This window comes from Phoenix dactylifera, chromosome 15 (genome assembly GCF_009389715.1).
Source record: "Phoenix dactylifera cultivar Barhee BC4 chromosome 15, palm_55x_up_171113_PBpolish2nd_filt_p, whole genome shotgun sequence".
In the NCBI taxonomy this organism is placed as follows: domain Eukaryota; kingdom Viridiplantae; phylum Streptophyta; class Magnoliopsida; order Arecales; family Arecaceae; genus Phoenix; species Phoenix dactylifera.
The window spans coordinates 4,443,856-4,466,694 of NC_052406.1; the positions used below are offsets into that span (position 1 = coordinate 4,443,856).

At 38.7% G+C, this 22,839-nt stretch overlaps 2 protein-coding genes across 2 annotated transcripts; both read left to right on the top strand.

Moving 5' to 3' along the window:
* The first annotated feature begins 1,735 nt into the window (after positions 1–1,735).
* LOC120113261 (transmembrane emp24 domain-containing protein p24delta4-like) lies at positions 1,736–6,514 on the top strand. Its single transcript, XM_039134163.1, has 4 exons — positions 1,736–2,178; positions 5,705–5,914; positions 6,029–6,105; positions 6,192–6,514. Exons 1-4 carry the CDS (start codon positions 1,951–1,953, stop codon positions 6,334–6,336), a joined length of 660 nt encoding a protein of 219 aa, XP_038990091.1. The 5' UTR covers positions 1,736–1,950; the 3' UTR covers positions 6,337–6,514.
* A 3,770-nt stretch (positions 6,515–10,284) lies between these two features.
* LOC120113329 (WAT1-related protein At1g21890-like) lies at positions 10,285–21,815 on the top strand. The gene is made up of 9 exons (XM_039134476.1): positions 10,285–10,922; positions 14,223–14,386; positions 14,707–14,769; positions 14,866–14,982; positions 15,061–15,197; positions 20,775–20,872; positions 20,963–21,124; positions 21,243–21,394; positions 21,533–21,815. Exons 1-9 carry the CDS (start codon positions 10,416–10,418, stop codon positions 21,813–21,815), a joined length of 1,683 nt encoding a protein of 560 aa, XP_038990404.1. The 5' UTR covers positions 10,285–10,415.
* Positions 21,816–22,839: the final 1,024 nt, after the last annotated feature.

Sequence of the window (22,839 nt, forward strand, 5' to 3'; positions counted from 1 at the left end):
ATATGCGTGGCTGTCTCTCTGTTTTTTTTGGATTGAAATAAGTGTTTCATGCAACTTGAGGTTATGGAACTTTGTGATGGATTTTAGCGTGAGCATTCAGGTGCATCTTTGGTGATAAATTGTAAATGGCAAGATGCCAAAAAATTTTGGAGGGGCAAAAAAAAATTTTTGGCCCTCCAAAAGTACTTTTAGATAAAATAAAAATATTTGGTAAAATTTTCGGAAAGCTTTTAACTTTCTGGGTTTGGAGCTTCTCTAAAAAAGCACTTTTAGAAATTATTGAAAAGCTGTTTGGAGTTATAATATTTTTTTTCCTTTTAGACTAAAATATATATAATAAAATATAATAATTACACAAAATATCCCTTTATATATTTATTATTTTATTATACTATAAATATAATATAATATTATATTATATCGTAATAAATTAATATGTTATGTTAATAATTTAATATTATATTATATTATACCACAATTATCAAGAGGATGAAAAATTAATTTACGCTAATAATTAAAATATTTTATATCTTTATTATTGTATTATACTATAAATATAATATTATATTACATTATATCATAATATATTGATATGTTATGTTAAATAATTTAATATTATATTAAATTATTATGCTATAATATATAATATTATGTTGCTATATTATAATAATATTATATTAATATTATACTATATTATATATTTATGTATTAATATATATTATATTTTATTATACTTTGTTATATAATACTATGTAATATTCTTTATAGTCATTTTGTCATACCAAAAGTACTTTCTTAGTTTGTTTGCCGAACACATGTTAAAGTTTCATAACACTTTATAAATATAATTACCAAATAGCAAACAACTTTTTATAAAAGCTCTACTTCCAAAGTTTAACTTCCAAAAACTCTACTGCCAACAGCTCTACTAAACAGAGCCATATTGGTTGCCAAATATGCTTGACCTGATGCAAATATTCTCCATAAAAGGCAAAAAAAAAGTTTAACATTTGATATGCAATTACATATTTGATAAAGAATTTTTTTTATTAATATTACATATTTTGTCTACAAAGTGATTATGTTTTTCCATGCACAATATCTTCTTCCATGTACAAGTGGGACTGTGGGAGCTATACTTCGAGAGACATTCCACTCTAAAAGCTTCTTGCTAAAGTAATCTGAATGGAGAATTCCATCAGTTTTAAGTAAATATAGACCAATCAATTTTCTTTCAGGCAGCGTATGATGAGAACATATATGTTTAAGGGGTGTGAACGATTACTTATTCCAAAACTAGAGGTTATATCAATCCTATTGAATCATTAAAAGAATAATGGATCGGGGCAAGACGCTAATAGATCTTGATGAGAATCTAATGGGTCTTACAAGGAATTTGCAGTCAAGTTCTTATGAATACTACAAGATACCAATTATTTGTTAAATACTTATGTTACTTTCAACCGTTTGATGAATGCATCAAGTGCCCCAAATCAAATCTAATGTTGCCTCTAAAATAGGGGTGTCAATGCTTCACAACTAACTCAGTTTAACCTTTTCCAATCCATGGTAGATCGAGCTAGATTACCTATTCGATAAAATAATTAGATTCAGATCATTATTTATTTATTTATTTATTTAATAAATAAGTTAGATTTAGATTATAAATTTTTAATCTATCATATATAGGATGTAATAAGTATTTTAACCGATCCAATCCGGTTGTCATCTCTGCGCTCGTGCTTAGGATTTCCAATTTATTCTGGTTTGGGTCAAGCACACAGGACCCTTTGGAATTCTTCGAGTCCACAAGGGCCGAAGCCTGCATCCCTCTCCCGAAAAGCGGTGGCCACATCCTTGTGACCGAAGGCAGAAACCCTTGCTCTCGGGAATCGAATAGGAAGAGATCTGGTGGGAGACGCGAGAAAGAGTAGGGAGCGAACGTCGACGATGCGGATCTGTGCGATGATCCTGCGGCCCACCGCGGCGCGGCTGCTGTGCTCTGTGCTTCTCCTCATCTCCCTGCTGCCGCCCGGCGCGACGGCGGTGTGGTTGAACCTGCCCGCGTCGGGGACCAAGTGCGTGTCGGAGGAGATCCAGCCCCACGTCGTCGTGCTCGCCGACTACGCCGTCATCTCGGAGGACCACACCCGCGGAATCCCCACTCTCTCCGTTAAGGTAGTTGCGGATCCTCATCTTCCATTAATCCCTTACCTTGAGACCACAGAATAGATTGGTTCTTGTGTCTGGTTTTCGATCTGTGATTTCTATTGGTTTGTTGGACTGATTGATTGGGTTTAGGCCCTTTTTTTTTGTTAATCTTTGGTTTCGATGCATCGAGGGGCAAGAATTTTGATCACAAAGTTGCACGGGAGTTCTTTGGCAAATATTTTGATGGGACGTCCTCCTCGTCTTATTTTATGCTTTTGGATTTTGTTTTACCTTGATTTACTTCTCGTTTCATGAAATTTCTCATAATTAATATTCTCTGCGTCGAAGGGTCAAGGGTGAAAACGAATATGGTTTGTCTTGTTATTTTAGTTTCGTTATGTGCTTGATGAATTGTTAAAACTTTTCACTGAGGCTAGAGATCAAGTGGAGAAGGATTTTTAAAGGATGCATGGAAATAATTTTCAGAAAAGCCTGGGTGAAGGCTAGAGTTTTTTTGGATTGTGATGTTGATCTGACCTCACAATACTTATTTAAATGTTGATAGCGCAAATTCCTGTTACAATAGGGAACTCATATGCTCTGAATACATAATGTCGATTATCTGAACCTTTGGCTTTTAGTATAATATGGTATGATGATTTCTTGTCAAACAAATTCCAACTTGAGTTCCAATCCAACAAATTCCAGAATCCTTTGTTTCTTCTCGGCTAGACCCTAGCCCCTAATTCTTAGGTTAAAGATCTATCATCCTGCCTGAGTTTTCCTGGAAACCAATCTTGTCAATTTGTTGGGGAAATTTGGTCTTAGCATCCAAAAGCCTCATCATCATGCATCTCACTGCAATGATAATTGCAGCTACAGCAGCAACAGCCGCAGCTGAAGGTCGTGTCTGTGTCATTAACTCCAAGCTATCTGAAAAAAAAGAAATTAAGGGAGAGAACAAAGAAAAGGACATAAGTCTTCGTTGTTGACTATCATATTCACTGTTAGCTGCTGCCACTGCCAGACACCACTGTCAGTAGTCTGTCCACACAATCACTTTTCCTCTTCTTCTGTTCCTGTCATCTTGCGCAAAGCTTAGTGTAGTAGTTTCATCCCCAAATCGCTATAGCAGCTTCTTTAGAGGCAGATTTTTAAAACCCAAAGACCCCAACTTGTGTTCGCAATGACCAACTGTTACCTGTTTGTATGATCTATTTTCTGGTTGCTACTTCTGACTGTGGGAGTTTTTTGTTGTTGTTGTGTGTGTGATGTAATCATCCAAATAACAAATGCTATAGTAATTCATTTTGGTAGGCTTTGCATAGAACATCATTATATTCCTTACCTTTCCTAAATTTTTTGGTAGTTTCTGCCTGTGCATCCAAGCATGCTCTCAAGGGCATTTTTCAAGAGTTCAAGGTTTTTAGTCAAGGAGTTCTTAAATTTTGGCTCCTGTAGGGGGATTGTTACTGTAATTTATTTATCAATTTTTTGTTTCCTTATCAGTATTTATTTAGGGTAGTTTCTATGGCAAGAGGAAACTCCAGTGGAAGGGATGGAGCTAACACTCTGGAAATTAAGTGAACTCAGATGGTGCGGAGGATTAAGCCATTAGTTTCTCAACGCAATTCCTGACAGTATAATGGATAACCCTTTAGGAGAGGAAGTAAACTTTAAGCATTCATGTTGCCACCACGCAGTCTGCCTCTTCGTTACCAGAAGTGGCTGCAGGTGTGGGAGCAGGGATATGGAAAAATGGCCATACGGGGAAACAGTGCTTACAAAGGGGTTCTACCAACTAGGACAACCTAAATGACTTAACAAGCTTGCTTGCTTCCTTAGAATTTGAAAACCAATGTTGAGATTATCATGTGAATTTTAAGTGACAGATATATGAATTCATATTATATGAATGCATGCTACTTGGTAATACTTGATATTACTCTGTTGTTGCTTGCAAGATGCTTAATAGGCTGCTTAGGTCCCTGACTCTGTTTTCTAGAAGATGAATGCAATTTCCAATAAAAAAAACCATGTCACCTTGTTCGTCTAAGGTCCTTTAATTATGGGGATTCCAGAAGGTTGTTTCCTGCTTGCATATGTTTAAACCAACTACCCCACCATGCAGACCTGAGGTTTCTTGGCAGTCCCCAGTCTAGCCTAAGATTGTCTAGATTTGAAAACATGTACCAATTATCAAGAGAGTTGCCATTGGGTTTCCAATTGGTAGTTATAAAAAAAAAAGATAACGAAAAAGAAATGCTTGATCCTAGCATGAAGCCATTTTGTTATGCTCCATAGTGAATCCATTTCATGTAAAATGGTTTGGGTGATGATGATGATTAACGAGCGAATTTTCCTCGAGACCAGGTAACCTCATTTTGATGAAATTGAAAAGATCTCATTAGAGCTCAACCTGTCATAATAAGAAATGTCTTGACCTGATATCCTTTAGGAAGAGGTAAGTGCAATGTACGGACCCAAAACTAGTTTTTCTGCTTGTCAATCATTCATCTGACTTATACATGTCTGCTTCGCTATTTCCCACAATCTGAAATAATCCTTCTTCATAAAATTGTTCCCACCTTATCTACCACTTAAACGAATGATTTTCACAGTGTGTTTTATTATGTATCGACTGATTATATAAGCACCTAAAAAAACCCTTAGTACCAAATTCATTTCATATTTTTGTGTACCAGTGTGCTCTCACATTAGTAGTAATCAATCTCATCACTAAGGTTGAAGAGTAAAGTGTACCCTCTATCTTATTAAATGTATCAACTAATTATATAATCTGATTTTAAACTGGTAGCGGACTTGGAATTTTATGTTGAGCAGAGTAAAACAGTAAGTTTTCATAGAGCCCAAGTATCTGGGGATGGAGCAAAGAAACCCTTAAATAAAAAAAAACAAAAAAGAAAAACTGCTCTGCTACTGGCTTGGTACCAAAGTCATTTCATTCTTTTATGTACCAGTGTGCTCTCAGATTAGAAGTAATGAGTCTCATCGCGAAGGTTGCAGAGTAATTTGTAGTTTTTGCCTTGCTAAGGATATGGGCTCCCAAATCAAATCAGAGTTTCTTAAGATATGTGATTCTTTTTCCCCCAGCAGGCGAACATCTGGGAAACATGACTGAAAATGCATGGCAGATCATTAGGAACTCTATGAAGTACCTGAAAGTGTTAGAGAAACTAATGGAACTACTGTCTGCTAACTGTTGTGCTGTGGTTTATTTATTCTCGCTCAGGAGTTACCTGCATGTTTACTGCTTGTTTAACCCTAACTTTTTTCATTTCTGCATCTGATCTGCCTACTATGTTTTATATGCAAATCGAAACAGGCTTGTCCATTCTTTATTTACTTCTGAATGAGCTCATTTGGTTTTGGTGAGACATGACAGGTCAGCTTTAACTATGGCGTGAATAAGCAAACTGCAATTGCTCAATTGTGATGGTAGATGAATGTATTTATTCAGCGGAATAGTGGGATGGTACTTTCTGGATGTGCTTGGGCTTTTCTCGTTGATGGATTGAAATTTCTTTTGCAGGTGACATCACCATATGGAAACACTCTTCATCACCAAGAAAATGCTACTGTAGGTCAGTTTGCATTCACAACCACAGAGGCTGGCAACTACCTAGCATGTTTCTGGATGGATGGTGGTGATAAAGGTGTAGGTGCAAGTGTTAGCCTCGACTGGAAGATTGGTATTGCAGCAAAGGACTGGGATTCAGTTGCTAGGAAAGAAAAAATTGAGGTGAACTCTTGAAACTACAAAATCAACTGCTCTGGCCAGAATGCGGGCCTTTCATTACAATTGTTACGTATCCTTCTTGTGACTATATATGATTTGTGGGTTTGATAAATTTAGGGTGTTGAGCTTGAGCTAAGGAAATTAGAAGCTGCTGTGGAGGCAATACATGAGAACCTGTTATATCTCAAGGCCAGGTAAACTGACCCTGGCTGGCAATCCATCTGCTTTGTTAATAATGGAATAGCTTATGCCTGAGTGTTCCTTTGTTTTGTGGATGCAGGGAAGCAGAAATGAGAGTAGTGAGTGAGAGAACAAATGCTAGGGTTGCATGGTTCAGTATTATGTCCCTTGGTGTTTGCATCGTTGTCTCTGCTTTGCAGTTGTGGCATCTGAAGAGGTTCTTCCAAAAGAAGAAACTTATTTAGATCAGCACCTGATTTATGTATTCTACTGCGCAACATTACTTTCGGAAATGAGAGGGATTGAGAAGAAAGTTGTCAATTTTTATGTTACAAGCTTTTCATATACAGAATGGAAACATCGTTTTGCATCATTTTTTTCTGATACATATGTTAAGCATCACTTTTAGTGGCGTGCTTTGAAGATTAGTCTTTAAAACTTTCTTGCTGAGTATTTGGGTTTTGGCACTGACAAACTAATCTTACCCTACCAAGTGACCCTGAGGGAAATTGATCTATGCATGAGGACAAACCTGGCAGGCCCCGCTTCCTTTCAGAGCCACCTTTCTTGCCTGTAAGTAGGGCAAAGGAAGGAAAGAATGTGGGGTCATCTAGAGAGAATCAAGAAGAAGAGGAGGAGCTTATGGTAGGTCTTGTAGATTTAATTAGCTTTAGAAGTAAGCGATTTTGCATCCTTTTAGAATCTAAATCTAAGGTTTTAAGATTTGTTTTCTATTTCTAAGTATATTAGTAACGCTTTCAATTTTAAATATCAATTAGCACCCTAAACCCTGAAGCACTTCCAAGATTAAGTTTCTGTGTCTTAATGAGTCCATACTCAAGATTCAGTTCGATGTCATTTGCTGTTCTAAACCTGATGGTCATTTCAAAATTTTATTTGTTGAAACTTTAAATTTGTATTGTGTATTGATTTTTTAAGTTCTTTTGAAACTTGTAGTTGATTATCATCCCCTTTGCGGATTTTAGATGAAAAAGGTCAACAAATGCTCTCTAGTCAAATGGTCACAACCCCAATAACATTTAATAGCCCTAGATAGCAAGATATCTCAATGGTTCAATTCATGGAAGAACTAGTCCTTATCTATTTTTACAAGTTTAATTATCAGATTGTCCATGTTTGTTAACTGTGATGATAGATGATATTGTATGCTGACCACAGTCTAACTGATCAACATAAAATATAAAATATAAGTTTGTCTGGACCATATTTCTTGATTAGTTCAGATCATCCTTGTGTGGGAGCCGCGCAGGATCTTGTTCCAATTTTATTCGCGAAGAAAGACAAAATATAATCAAATCTTAGCCAGCATGTGGAATTTGCACACGCGCACATTCTTACCATCTACCTTTTCTTCTCCAGCCGAGACATTCATGTTTTAGCGGGTTAAAGCAAAATAAAACATCTGCTTTCCGTACTCGAACTTTGGGTTGCAAGACTTCTAGTGGTACTCGAGCATGAGCCAGGGCCGGATTGTGCCTGGGTCTGGCGCCTAGGCCTCCATCCGAGGGTCGCACTGTTCTTATGGAAGGTTGCTTGGGTTCGGCTTCCGACAAGAGCAGTATTGAGCGAACGGGGTTTGAGGTTGCCCTCAGAGTGCGGGGCATGCGGAGCTGAGGAGTCGGTGGACCATGTACTGTTTCAGTGCATATGGGCGAGGGCGGCGTGGTGTGCGGCGGGGCTGCCAATGGATGGTTGGACCCATGGGGACCAGTTCTTACGAACTATTCGCGGGTGGTCGGGTAACCCATTGACTCGCCAAGAGGCGGTTAGAGCGACCTGCACAGTATACCAGATATGGCTGGCTAGGAATGCTCGAACCTTTGGTGAGCAGAGCAAGTCGCCAAGGCTCGTGGCGGAGAGCGCCCGGGCGCAGGCGGCAAAGTTTAGTTGTGCTGTCTCCTTAGACGGACTTTTGATAGCTCGGGATATCTGGGGCTCCCCTTCTGCCTCGGCAGCTTCTCACACGGTGTTTTTCACCTGGGAGCCCCCACCCCCAAGCTTCCTCAAAGTCAATTTTGATGGGTCCGTGCTGGATGGTGGCACGATAGGTGGAGCGGGTTTTGTTATTCGGGACCCTACCTCCAGGGTTGTGGCGGCAGGAGGCTGTCAGGTACTTGACTGTACGGTCCCTGGAGCGGAGCTGAGAGCTGCCTGGGCGGGTCTTCGACACGCTCAGCATGTGCTCTCAACTAGATCTGTCATCTTGGAGGGTGACTCGGCTACGGTCATTAGTTGGATCCAGGGGGGTCTGAGAGCCGGTGCTGCCGACCATCCCTTGGTCCGCGATATCGGGTTGATGACGAGGGACGGAGGGGTGGTCCAGGCGAAGCATGTGTTTCGAGAAGCTAATGGGGCTGCGGATTGGGTGGCCACGTATGTGGCCAACCATGCCGGGAGCACCTTATGGGCTGGGGACGGGGAGCTGCCTCGGGAGCTCCGGAATGTTTTGTTTTCCGATTTTATTGGGTGTATCCGTACACGTGTTGTATAGATCGCCCGGTTTAGCAAAAAAAAAAAAAAAAAAAAAAAGATGAGCAAAATGAGTGGTGGTCATTAGATTGACAGTTCGGTATTTTATTTTTTTAACTTGAGTGGATGTATTTATATTAGACATGTATATTAATCCGTCCGTCTTATCAAAAAAAAATGGCCACATATATATTATAAATCTAGTTTGAGCAATTGTTAAGTTTAATTGGCCTATACTTTGTCTAATTGCCTAAGCTATCTAGTTAGTCCACCTTACATATGGCTCACTACTAACTCTTTATCTTCTTTATTATAATTTCCATGGTACTGATATGAAGTCTCAGACTCTCAGAGCCTGGATTAGTGGAGTTTGGATTCCAATCAGAGCTATCAGACCAAGCGGTGGACGAAATGGTTCATGACGTTCGCAGATAGAGAGAGAGAGAGAGATGGATTGCAGAATTGAATATTTGTTTTATGTTTATTCTAAACCGCTTTGCTGCACGCATGTTTGTATCATTTTGCATTGACATGTGATATCATTTATTTTCCATTGCGTAATAGATAAAGTGCTATCTACGTTGGTTTTACTTTCATGACCAATTTTACCTCTCTACAAAGTTCTTTTATTTTTTTCCAGAGTGTCCAATTAAAGTATTCGTATAATATTTATAAATGATCAGGTGCATGCAAACAAAGAGATATGGTGGGATTATAAAATCTGCATCATACGTACCTTTCCAAAAGTGATTCACCAATTTTTAATTACTTCAAGGTGAGAGAGTTAGAAATCAAAAGTCAAATATTTGAACAATGTATTTTAACACAACATGAAGGAGACAACATCATCAATGAATTCATTATTTGAATCGTTCCGTTCTTTCGCAGACTAATCCTCAAATGAATATTTTGTCCTTATATTTTCATAAAAAACAAAACAAAACATTTTATCTGTATATATAATATAAGAAAAGCCCCCAAAAAATATGAATGGACTACCCAAGGGCCTTTGTAAATGGGAATATTTTGTGCTTAATTTGGAGCGAATGGAGTTCGAGAATCTTAATAATTGGAATTATAATGAATCAAAATTTAACCCACAATTGGACAGAACTATTCCAACCAATCCGATCCACCCCGACCTGGCAGCTGAATATTTCTTTTCTAATTTATCTGTATTATTATTGTATTTATGGGACATTTATATTCTAGAAAACGTCAAGGTGTTATGCGTCTGTTTCTGTCGGTTTCTTTTAGCAAGCTATCGTTCTTCTAGGGTTGTAAATCTGAGCATTGTCATGAAAATACCTCAATGGGCAGCTCTTCCATTTCCAAGGATGGCTTTGGTTTGATTTGCTTAATTTTCTTTTCTGTGATAATTCATGTGAATATAGTGAGAATGTCTTTGCAGTTGCAAACTTGCGCTTTCTCGTATGCATTATCTCTCATCTGAAACTATATAGCTTTTTTTTCCCCCTTGTTGCACAAATGCTTGCTCTCTCAAAAAGGATTTTGCACTAATAAATTTTTATTATTATTATTATTTAAAAAAAAAGCCTATTCCGGTGAGTTTGCCTTAAGCCTCCAAATTTATTGAGCCGCCCCTAGCCTCAGATTCTTCTTCTAAATTCCAAGATCAATGAACAAAATAATTCTAGTCATGTATTTTGTGTACAATGTTAGCATGGTAGCGAAATTATTGATTGCCTTTCAAATAGTTATGATATTGTAGTGAATATATATGGGCTAATTATCCTGAAAAAAATGAACCTTTGAGCTGGACTGCATGACCCCCCTTTCAAGTACTTACCAGTGATTGTTGGTCTCCTGCAGGATGCTGATAAGCAAAGCAAATGTAAACGATCATCTGCAGGACTCTCAGGCCCTCTCCGCACTAAATTCTGGGAACCCAAAACCTATGAATACCTTGCTTCCCATCTCTAAACAGCAAGATCCCTTCAAAGTAGCCTCATCCCGAGGAGACTTCGCACACATTACCACCGAAATCATTCTCAATCCTTCAAGAAGTTCCACACACAACTTCAGCTTTGTACCCACTCCAAAACTCAGTGAGCAACGACCCCAATCCCATCCTCTTCGGCATTTCGTGGATGACTGGCCTAAAAACCAGTCCGACTGCTCAACCATCATGTGGCCAGATGTTGAGGAAATGCAATCTGACAGAGCCCAACTCTCCATTTCAATGCCTATGGCTTCGTCAGGCTTCTCATCGTCATCCTCTTCTCCTAACCAGGAAAAGCTTACGCTTTCACCCCTTAAGTTATCCCGGGATTTCGATCCCATTCATATGGGTCTAGGAATAGGAGGTGTTCTGAATGAGGTGACCCAGCGACAGGCAAGTTGGACACCTATCTCCTGGGAGGCCTCCATGGCTGGACCTCTTGGGGAGGCCTTGACCAATGCATCTAGCACTCCAAAGTATCAAAGCAAGAATGCATCTAGCACTCCAAAGTACCAAAGCAAGAACTGCTCGTCATCGTCTCTAAACCTCTTGACAGATGGCTGGGATTCGAGTCCTCAGCTAGAGTCATCGCCAACAGGTGTCCTGCAGAAGACCAACTTTGGCTCGCTGTCTAGCAGCACTGGGAGCAGCCCCAGGGCAGGGAGTCACAAGGCTCACGACAGCACTGGCAGCTTGTGTGATGACCTCCTTGGCTCAAACCTTGTAGATCCCCCAAACATCTCCTCACTGTAGGCTTCTGACCGAGAAACAAGTAGTACAAGAAGACAGGAACAAGAAGGAACTACTCAAAAGAGGACAGAGAAGGCTTAGGAAAAGGAAATGCAGCAGGGATTGTGGAATGTAGGTTTTGGTTTTAAGTTTGCAACTCAAGAACACGAACCTTTTGGTTTTTGAGTTTGTTAATTTTATCCATCCTGTTCTTTATTTGTTCTTTCATCTTTTTGTTCCGTTTTACTCTGCCCTGTCCACGTACTTTTATGCATGGTTTGTGAAAAATCAGTGTAGTTTTGCTGGGAAATGCCTTTGTGGCTTGTGCTTGTTCGCAGCTGTGTATGAGTGGAGGTGTTAAATTTCGCAGGATCAGGCTTCAACATGACATCTTGTTTATTTCGTTGTGCTCAAATAACCTTGCATGGGCAAACTGTTGGAAATTCTCTCTCTTAATTTGATATTGGTATTCTTTTTTGATTATTTAATAAATAGCTTTTTGTGCACAGAGCAAATAAAATAAATTAAGTTATAGATATCGGGCATCTTATGGAAGGCATTCTCTTTATAATAGAACTCGATGGCGGTTTACTTTCTAGATACAACTAATCACTTTGTATTCTTTTTAAATGGATTCAATCCTCTCTTCTCAATTGCTTAAAAACGTAGTTGAGTTCATTCAGTTAGTACTCAATTTGCTCTTTTTCTATTTATAAATATGAAAAAAATGAGTGTAAATAGATGTATTTTTTTATTGTATGCATTTTTTCACCATACAATCCATCCGATCATCCTTAAAATCATTATTAGATCTAAGACATTACATTCAATATGGGACTATTCTTAAAATATCAAAATTTAAAATTATTTAATCGATAAATCAACATGCAAAACATCCAAACGCGTATACAAGAGAGAGAATATTTTCCACTAAAAGTTATGATATGATGATTTAACATTTATTAGATAAGTTCAACTGACAAAAAATATCATGACCAAAGGCATGACCATAATGGTAAATCTTTATTTCATTCAACAATACAAGTAGTTAGCCTTCTTTATTTCAAAGACTGATGATGCTTCATTCTAAGTTTAACATCATGATCACTGGTAGATGCACCTTCCATTTGTTGCAACATATATATATATATATATATATATATATATAACATTTCTCAGCACGTCCTTCTCAAAAATTAAAACATCAGTAACTAGAACATATGATGTTACCAAAGAACAGGATGTGGACTTTGCATGTAAATCAATACATAAAGATGTTAGTTTGTAACTTATAAGCTAATTCATTTAATCATTTTTATGACATAGTTGACCGCAAATAAGGTTTTATCAATTTTAATTTTAAAAAACTTCTTTCAACAGAAACAATTGTTATAGGTACTGTCAATAATATTTTAATTTTCGTCGGAAGCGTCTAATTTCTCGCTGACGCCTTTATCTTCTCAAAACACGTCTCTTTTTTTCGAACAAAGAAGAGACCCTCCTCTGGCAAAGAAATACCGCGAGATCTTAGCCGTTAGGGTTTTCTCCTGTCCCGTCGCTGCTCCCCGCCGCCTCCAGCAATCTCTGTGATGCCTCCTCTACCTCGTAGTCCACGAGCTACACTTATTGCCTCCGCGGATGGGCGAAGTGGCAATGATGGCGGCTGGGAAGGGGTTTGAAAGGGATTTGAAATGGGGTTAGGAAAAAGATGAGGCCTCCGACGACGCTTATAAGCGTCGTCTTATGGCCCAAGTTTCCACCGATACTTTAGAAAGCAGGCTCGGGCTTCCAACGACGCTTTTAAGTATCGTCTAATTTCTTAAGCGTCGTTTTTTGCACGACACTTTTCAACGTTGACATAGTTTAATATTTGCCAAAGTTACTTAGAAGCGTCGGTAAATTTTGGCGCTGGAGCCAAAATTACCGACGTTTCTACCGTGCGTCGGTATATAAACGTCAGCATAGGGTACTTTTGTTGCAGTGGAAGAGGCTCGAAGTAAGAGACATGTGCGACACAAATTTGCCCGGGTCTCTCGGACGACAACCATTCTAAACTTCGAGAAGATGTCTGAGAATTTGGACTTCCGGAGAGAGAGTGATAAAGAATCGACTTCAAACTTGAAACCATTGCTGCTCTGCGGTTGTAAATTCATAGTTTCATCTTCAGCCCATGCTTAAATCGTGTCCAAAGATAAAACAAAAAAAAAAAAAAGCCAGCCTCAACTCAATTCAAAACATGATGAAAAGCGGGAAAAACCCCAACACTCTCCAAAAAAAACCAAATATAAGAAAAAAGGTCCATTCTTTATAATATGAACGCCAAGAAGAAGGACAAAAAGACAACCCTGAATGTCAAAAACAAGGTGTGAGAACCAAATGCTCCTACTGACCTCAAATGAAACTATTCTCTCCTTCAGCGGCCCCTGGTATCCAATTCCTCCAAATCTATAATATATTTGAGAGAAGACAAAGAAAGAAAGCATTAAAAAAATTGGATTTTTAAGACTCTGGCAGCCGAATGAGGGGGATTCCATGGCTAAAATCTGTGGACTGTGGACAACCCAAACAATACCCGGATCAGAGACTTAGAGAGACGGGTAGTAATTTCAATTAAGAAGGAAGGATTCTGTAGGATAAATCTCCAGCATCTGGCGTAACAAACCCCGGTGGCTGAGATTCAGTACTTCAAGTCTTCAACCAAATGGCGTTTCCCCTTCCCAGCCGCATGTGGGAAATCGTATATAGCTGCATTAACTATTCATAGCCGCTTGCCAACTTTATTTGCGGTGGGCCCGGGGCCTTTCGCTTTTCTCTATTTAAATCTCGACAATCCGTTCGGAACTCTTACATTCTTGTGGAGTTGGCAAGAGAGGGAGGAGAGGGGGAGTCGGCAGGAGAGTTGAAACAGATATTGTGGTCAGTATGGCATTTAGTGAGGTGGCGAGCAAGGTGAAGCCATATTTGGCTATGGTGTTCTTGCAGTTTGGGTATGCTGGGATGTTTGTCATCTCAGTGGAGTCGCTCAAGCGCGGCATGAATCACTACGTGCTTGTGGTGTATCGGAATGCCATTGCCGTGGCTGCCGTCGCTCCTTTTGCCATGTGGTTTGAGAGGTCTCTCTCTATCTCTCTCTCAGACACACATTAAATACATGCTTGCACGAGTTCTCACAAATGCAAATTTTTTATTTTCATGATAGACTAAAAAGAGAGAAGGAGCCAATTATCTCCTATTTGCAATTAATCTCTCTACTGAAGGAGACATTTTGAAGACATAAACGGCTAGTTCTGTCTTCTTATTCCCATTTTGCCCATATCAACATTGGGAATTGATCACATATGACCTAGATAGCATGATAAATTCTTTTATTCTCTATTTAAGAGCTAATCAAATAAAAACATAATTACGACTCTTTCTTCTCTCTCCCCAACAGGAAAGTGAGACCCAAGATGACCCTCTCCATCTTCCTCAAAACAATGGCGCTGGCACTTCTTGAGTACTGATCTACCTCTACCTTGATCTCAGTTAATTAAATATGCACTTATTTTTCATCTCTCACTCCGCTAGACAATACTATTATCTTCCATGCCAGGCCTGTGCTTGACCAGAACTTCTACTACGTGGGGGCCAACTTAACCTCCGCAAGCTTCGCTTCCGCATTGTTTAACATCCTCCCTGCAATCACCTTCCTACTGGCCATTGTTCTAAGGTAAAGAATAGTTCAAGACTAGCTAGTTATCTAAAATAGGTTATATCCTTTACCTAATATAGTTTGCTGCATGATTAGGATTGAGACCATGAATCTAAGGCGGCGACGCAGCCAAGCAAAGCTTGTGGGAACTATCGTTACAGTGGCAGGCGCTTTGCTCATGATATTATACAAAGGTCCAGTGTTAGATTTTGTATGGTCCAAAGGGCGAAGCCATCATAATGTTGGGTTATCCCTCCGATGTTGGAGGAGACTTAGCCCAACAAATGTGGGCTAAATTAATTAGTTTTAGCCTATTTGGTTTGACTATTTTTGGCCCAAAACGTGAGGCCCATTAGGGCAACCTTTAATGTTGAGAATGCAGGGTATGTGAGCCGTCTTCCACGAATTAAAAATAGAGGGAGGCAGGGGAGAAGATGCAGAATTGATATTCAGCGCGCAGTATTGATCAAACAACGATCGGGAGGTGATCCGTGGTCCGATCGAGCTGAAATTTGGACAGCAAGTTCGCAACACGTGGTTCTTCAATCTGTACGGTGTGATCGCCATTTGCAGTCTTCTATCACAGTCAGATTTTTCAGAAATGTGGCTACTGTTTATGTGAGATCTTCTCAATCTTTCTCTCTTATAATTGATGTTTGCCAAGAATATTGTTCTTGAGATTATGTGGTGATATATGCCTCTAGTTTCGGCTAGAGAGAACAGATTGTATACCCATTATTTGTTGATAGTGGAAGTTTTTGGGTGGACTACGGTCCCGTGGTTTTTACTCTCCACATTGGGGAGGTTTTCCACGTAAAAATTTGGTGTTCCTTTTGTATTTTATTTTTCTGATCAGCTAAGTATTTGTGAATGCCTTGATATATATATATTAGGTGGATTGGCTCTAGTTATTTGTTTTCTAACAGGTTTACACAAGGTGGGAGAGTTGTTGATTCCGTTGTGCTTTAATTATCTTGTTTGTTGTTACCTCCCAATTCCAACAAGTGGTATCAGAGCGAGGTTGTTGAATTGTTTTATCTTGTGTGAATAATGGAAACAAATACTGCTAGAATGATTAATCTGAATGGTACTAATTATCATACATGGAAAGGAAAGATGGAAGATCTTCTTTATGTGAAAGGTTATCATCAACCGGTATTTTCTACTATGAAACCTGATGATAAAACTGAAGAGGAGTGGAAATTGCTCCATCGACAAGTGTGTGGATATATCAGGCAATGGGTAGATGACAATGTTTTGAATCATATTAGTGGAGAGACACATGCACGCAGTTTATGGACCAAGCTTGAACAATTGTATGCCCGAAAAACTGAAAATAATAAATTGTTCATCATAAAGCAGATGATGTCCTTGAGGTATCAGGATGGAACTCCTATGACAGATCATTTGAATACATTCCAAGGGATCATTAATCAATTGGCCACAATGGGTATCAATTTTGATGATGAGGTACAGGGATTATGGCTTCTAGGCACTCTGCCGAACTCGTGGGAGACAGTGAGAACAACATTATCTAACTCAGCCCCGAATGGTGTTATCTCAATGGATTTAGCTAAGAGTAGTATTCTGAATGAAGAGATGAGACGAAAATCACAGGGTTCCTCTTCACAGTCAGATGTCTTAGTTACTGAGACGAGGGGAGGAGTAAAAGCAGAGATTCGAAGTACAGAGGCAAGACCAGAAGTAAGTCCAATAAATTCGCTAATGTTGAGTGTTATCATTGTGGTGGAAAGGGGCATATCAAGAAGTATTGTCGGAAGCTGAAGAGGGAAAACAAGCAAAACAAAGATACAGATAAGAAGAAAGATGATAATGATAAAGATCAGGTTTCCATTATTGAAAACTTTCTTATTGCTTGTGATGTTGATGTTGTTAATCTTGCATGTCATGAGATGAGCTGGGTAGTTGACAGTGGTGCTTTTATTCATGCTACATCACGGAGGGATCTCTTTTCAACCTATATAGCTGGTGATTTTGGGGTTGTAAAAATGGAAGATAGTGGCATAGCCAAAGTTGTCGGTGTAGGCGATATTTGTTTAGAAACCAACAATGGCACAAAGTTGGTTCTTAAAAATGTGAAACATATTCCCGACATCCGTTACAACCTACTTTCTGTGGGTAGACTTGATGATGAAGGATTCTGCAATACTTTCTCTGATGGTAGATGGAAGCTCACTAAAGGAGCTTTGGTTGTGGCTACAGGTAAAAAGTACTCAACTTTATACTTGTTACAGACAGGGCTCTCCAGAACCACTATCAATGCAGTGGAGAATGAAGATACAGTTGAGTTATGGCACAAGAGACTGTGTCACATGAGTGAGAAAGGCTTATCGATGTTGGCTAAGAAAGGACTACTACATGGAGTGAAGAGTACTCATCTGAGAAATTGTGCTCACTGTTTAGCAGGTAAGCAGAACAAAGTTTCCTTCAAAGCATCCCCTCCTTCTAGAAAACCAAATGCACTTGATCTGGTGCATTCAGATGTTTGTGGTCCAATGAAGACAATGACACTTGGTGGTGCTCGTTATTTTGTGACATTCATTGATGATCAATCAAGAAAGATATGGGTTTACACCTTAAAGACAAAGGATCATGTATTGGATGTTTTCAAACAGTTTCAGGCCTCGGTTGAGAGAGAAACAGGGAGAAAGCTGAAATGTATCCGAACAGATAATGGAGGAGAATACTCAGGTCCATTTGATGATTATTGTCGAGAACAGGGTATTCGGCATCAGAAAACACCTCCGAAGACACCTCAATTGAATGGTTTGGCAGAAAGAATGAATAGGACATTGGTGGAGAGAGTCAGATGTTTGCTTTCACAAGCAGGGTTGCCAAGATCCTTTTGGGGTGAGGCTTTGAGTACAGTTGTACATGTATTGAATCTCACACCTTGTGTTCCCTTGCAATTTGATGTGCCAAACAGAGTGTGGACAGGTAAAGATGTTTCTTATGATCATCTTCATGTCTTTGGATGCAAGGCATTTGTGCATATTTTCAAAGATGAAAGGTCCAAACTTGATGCCAAAACTAGACAGTGCATATTTTTAGGGTATGGTCAGGATAATTTTGGGTACAAGTTTTATGATCCAGTCAGCAAAAAGCTTATTAGAAGCCGTGATGTCGTGTTCATGGAAGATCAAACCATACAAGAAAGCAGATAAGACAGAGCCACAGTATAGTGATGACATTATAGACTTGGATCCAGTTCCTATAGCACCAACACCAGTGCCAGAAAATGCTGATGAGTTGCAGAATGACCAGCCAGATGCAGTTGATTGTGAATGAAAATGCTCCCATACAGGCTGAAGCAAATAATGATGCTGATAATCAGTTGCAAGAACCAGATGTTCCAGCTCAACTAATTAGGAGGTCTAATAGAAATAGACAACCTTCCACACGGTATTCAACTAATGAATATGTGCTACTTACTGACGGGGGAGAATCCGAAAATTATGAAGAAGCGATGGAAGATGAACACAAGAAAGAATGGATTGAGGCCATGAAGGATGAAATGAAGTCACTATATGAAAATCATACCTTGAGTTAGTAAAGTTGCCTAAAGGCAAAGAGCTTTGAAGAATAGGTGGGTGTACAGAGTGAAGCAAGAAGAACACTCATCATGTCCACGGTATAAAGCTAGATTGGTTGTCAAGGGATTCAGCCAAAGAAAAGGTGTTGATTTTAATGAAATATTTGCTCCAGTTGTGAAGATGTCATCTATTCGAGTTGTTCTCGGTTTAGCAGCTAGTCTTGATCTAGAGATTGAGCAGATGGATGTCAAGACTGCTTTCCTTCACGGTGACTTAGAGGAAGAAATTTACATGGAGCAGCCAGAGGTTTCGAGGAAAAGAAAAAGAGGATTATGTATGCAGATTAAAGAAAAGTCTTTATGGCTTAAAGCAGGCACCGAGACAATGGTACAAGAAATTTGAGTCAGTTATGGAGGAGCATGGTTACAAGAAGACAATTTCTGACCATTGTGTTTTTGTGCAGAAATTTGATGATGATGATTTTATTATTTTGTTACTTTATGTTGATGACATGTTGATTGTTGGCAAGAATGCTTCTCGGATTGATAGGTTGAAGAAGCAATTAAATAAGTCTTTTGCTATGAAAGACTTAGGGTCAGCAAAACAGATCCTTGGCATAAGGATTAATCGAGACAGAGATGCTAAGAAGTTGTACATGTCACAAGAAAAGTACATTGAGAAAGTGCTTCAGAAGTTTAATATGGACAAAGCTAAAGTGGTTAGTACTCCTCTTGCTACTCACTTTAAATTGAGCACTAAACAGTGTCCTTCTACAGATGAAGAAAAGAAAGACATGCAGAAGTTCCATATTCTTCAGCGGTAGGAAGTTTGATGTATGCAATGGTGTGTACAAGACCAGACATGGCTCATGCAGTTGGCACAGTTAGTCGTTTTCTTTCAAATCCAGGAAGAGAGCATTGTGGAATGCAGTGAAGTGGATTATGAGATATCTTCGAGGTACGTCCAGTTTGAAACTTAGCTTTGGATTGTGAGAAACCTATGCTAGTTGGTTACACAGATGCAGATATGGCTGGAGATGTTGATACTCGCAGATCTACTTCAGGTTATCTAATTACTTTTGCAGGAGGAGCCGTGGCATGGCAATCAAAGTTACAGAAGTGTGTTGCACTTTCTACCACTGAAGCAGAGTTCATTGCAGCAACAGAATCATGTAAAGAGTTGCTATGGTTGAAAAAATATATTGAGGAGCTTGGTTTCAAGCAAGAGCACTATGTGTTATATTGTGATAATCAGAGTGCTATCCATCTTGGGTAAAAACTCTACCTTTCATTCAAGATTCGAAGCATATAGATGTGATATACCATTGGATTCGAGATGTTCTGAGTTCTAAGCTGTTGGAACTTGAAAAAATTCATATAGATGACAATGGTTCTGATATGTTGACGAAGTCTTTGCCAAGAGAAAAGCTTGAGGTATGTCGATTGATCTCCGGGATGGTGATCCCTCTACATAGTCGGGAGGGGGAGATTTGTTGGTTTATCCCTCCTATGTTGGAGGAGACTTAGCCCAACAAATGTGGGCTAAATTAATTAGTTTTAGCCTATTTGGTTGGACTATTTTTGGCCCAAAACGTGAGGCCCATTAGGGCAACCTTTTATGTTGAGAATGCAGCGGTATGTGAGCCGTCTTCCACGAATTAAAAATTAGAGGGAGGCAGGGGAGAAGATGCAGAATTGATATTCAGCGCGCAGTCTTGATCAAACGACGATCGGGAGGTGATCCGTGGTCCGATCGAGCTGAAATTTGGACAGCAGGTTCGCAACACGTGGTTCTTCAATCTGTACGGTGTGATCGCCATTTGCAGTCTTCTATCACAGTCAGATTTTTCAGAAACGTGGCTGCTGTTTATGTGAGATCTTCTCAATCTTTCTCTCTTATAATTGATGTTTGCCAAGAATATTGTTCTTGAGATTATGTGGTGATATATGCCTCTAGTTTTGGCTAGAGAGAACAGATTGTATACCCATTATTTGTTGATAGTGGAAGTTTTTGGGTGGACTACGGTCCCGTGGTTTTTACTCTCCACATTGGGGAGGTTTTCCACGTAAAAATTTGGTGTTCCTTTTGTGTTTTATTTTTCTGATCAGCTAAGTATTTGTGAATGCCTTGATATATATATATTAGGTGGATTGGCTCTAGTTGTTTGTTTTCTAACAGGTTTACACAAGGTGGGAGAGTTGTTGATTCCGTTGTGCTTTAATTATCTTGTTTGTTGTTACCTCCCAATCCCAACACATAATACTGCGGTCGGTCAGAACGGCAGCAACTCGCTCAAGGGTACCCTCATGCTACTGGGTGGTTGCTTCTGTTGCTCTAGTTTCTACATCTTGCAAGTAATACATGGAATTCACTACTGAAAATTTAGCAACATGCATGGCTACAGTAGATCAATGCTAATTAGTTTCAAACTTGTTTTGGTGCAGTCGAATACACTAGAGTCATACCCTGCCGAGCTCACCTTAACCACCTTGATATGCCTCATGGGAGCACTGATGAGTAGCCTGGTTGCTCTTGTGGCGGAACGGGGCAGTGCCAAGCCTTGGATCATCGGTTGGGACACGCGACTCCTCGCTGCTGCTTATTCTGTAAGATGATTGCTATCTTGTCTTTGATCTTAATAATCACGTACTACTGAGCTAAGAAATCCTTGAATGCAAGTTGGCTAATTATACGTTAGAACTTTTTTAATCTCTCTTTTGACAGGGGGTGCTTTGCTCTGGTGTCGCATATTACGTGCAAGGTAAAGTGATGAAAGAGAGAGGGCCAGTCTTTGTCACTGCTTTCAACCCTCTTTGCATGATTGTAACAGCTGTCTTGGGCTCTATCGTTCTAGCAGAGGAGATCACTCTGGGAAGGTGGGTTTGTACATGCATGGAAACCACAGCTATATTTTTCTTTAGTTCGTCGCATCACCACGGAAAAAACGCAAAGAAAAATTGCAAAAGAAAAAGTAGAACAGACGCTAACGTCCTTCTTCCTTTGGATACTTGCAGTGTTATTGGTGCAGCTGTCATAGTTATTGGCCTCTACTCCCTTATATGGGGCAAGAGCAAGGATCACTTGAAGCAGCACTCCGAGAGCAGTGAGAAGAAAGGAGAGTTCGAGTTGCCAACGGCTATTGCCGATGCTGGAAAATCTGGTCGAACAACCAGGCCACTGCTGTGGAGATCCCGGCTGCATCAGAAATCCTTGAGCTGTGAACCCAACCTTTCTCGGAAAATAACATGCTTTCCATATATGCGTGGCTGTCTCTCTGTTTTTTTTGGATTGAAATAAGTGTTTCATGCAACTTGAGGTTATGGAACTTTGTGATGGATTTTAGCGTGAGCATTCAGGTGCATCTTTGGTGATAAATTGTAAATGGCAAGATGCCAAAACATTTTAGAGGGGCAAAAAAAAAAATTTTGGCTCTCCAAAAGTACTTTTAGATAAAATAAAAATATTTGGTAAAATTTTCGGGAAGCTTTTAGCTTTCTGGGTTTGGAGCTTCTCTGAAAAAGCACTTTTAAAAATTATTGAAAAGCTGTTTGGAGTTATAATAATTTTTTCTTTTTAGACTAAAATATATATAATAAAATATAATAATTACACAAAAATCTCTTTATATATTTATTATTGTATTATACTATAAATATAATATAATATTATATTATATCGTAATAAATTAATATGTTATGTTAATAATTTAATATTATATTATATTATACCACAATTATCAAGAGGATGAAAAATTAATTTACGCTAATAATTAAAATATTTATATCTTTATTATTGTATTATACTATAAATATAATATTATATTATATTATATCATATATATTGATATGTTATGTTAAATAATTCAATATCATATTAAATTATTATGCTATAATATATAATATTATGTTACTATATTATATTAATATTATATTAATATTATAATATATTATATATTTATGTATTAATATATATTATATTTTATTATACTTTGTTGTATAATACTATGTAATATTCTTTATAGTCATTTTGTCATACCAAAAGTACTTTCTCAGTTTGTTTACCAAATACATGTTAAAGTTTCATAACACTTTAGAAATATAGTTACCAAACAGCAAACAACTTTTTATAAAAGCTCTACTTCTAAAGTTCGATTTCCAAAAACTCTACTGCCAACAGCTCTACTAAACGGAGCCATATTGGTTGCCAAATATGCTTGACCTGATGCAAATATTCTCCATAAAAGGCAAGAAAAAAAAAGTTTAACATTTGATATGCAATTACATATTTGATTAACAATTTTTTATTAATATTACATATTTTG

What these genes read in the sequence shown, in the direction of transcription:
- LOC120113329 (XM_039134476.1), top strand. Translation starts at nt 10,416, where the DNA reads ATGCTGATAAGCAAAGCAAATGTAAACGATCATCTGCAGGACTCTCAG. An exon ending in TTTGCCATGTGGTTTGAGAG is followed by an intron (nt 14,387 to 14,706) that starts GTCTCTCTCTAT and finishes TCTCCCCAACAG; the next exon opens with GAAAGTGAGACCCAAGATGA. An exon ending in TCCTCGCTGCTGCTTATTCT is followed by an intron (nt 21,125 to 21,242) that starts GTAAGATGATTG and finishes CTCTTTTGACAG; the next exon opens with GGGGTGCTTTGCTCTGGTGT.
- LOC120113261 (XM_039134163.1), top strand. Translation starts at nt 1,951, where the DNA reads ATGCGGATCTGTGCGATGATCCTGCGGCCCACCGCGGCGCGGCTGCTG. An exon ending in TCCCCACTCTCTCCGTTAAG is followed by an intron (nt 2,179 to 5,704) that starts GTAGTTGCGGAT and finishes TTTCTTTTGCAG; the next exon opens with GTGACATCACCATATGGAAA. An exon ending in CTGTTATATCTCAAGGCCAG is followed by an intron (nt 6,106 to 6,191) that starts GTAAACTGACCC and finishes TTGTGGATGCAG; the next exon opens with GGAAGCAGAAATGAGAGTAG.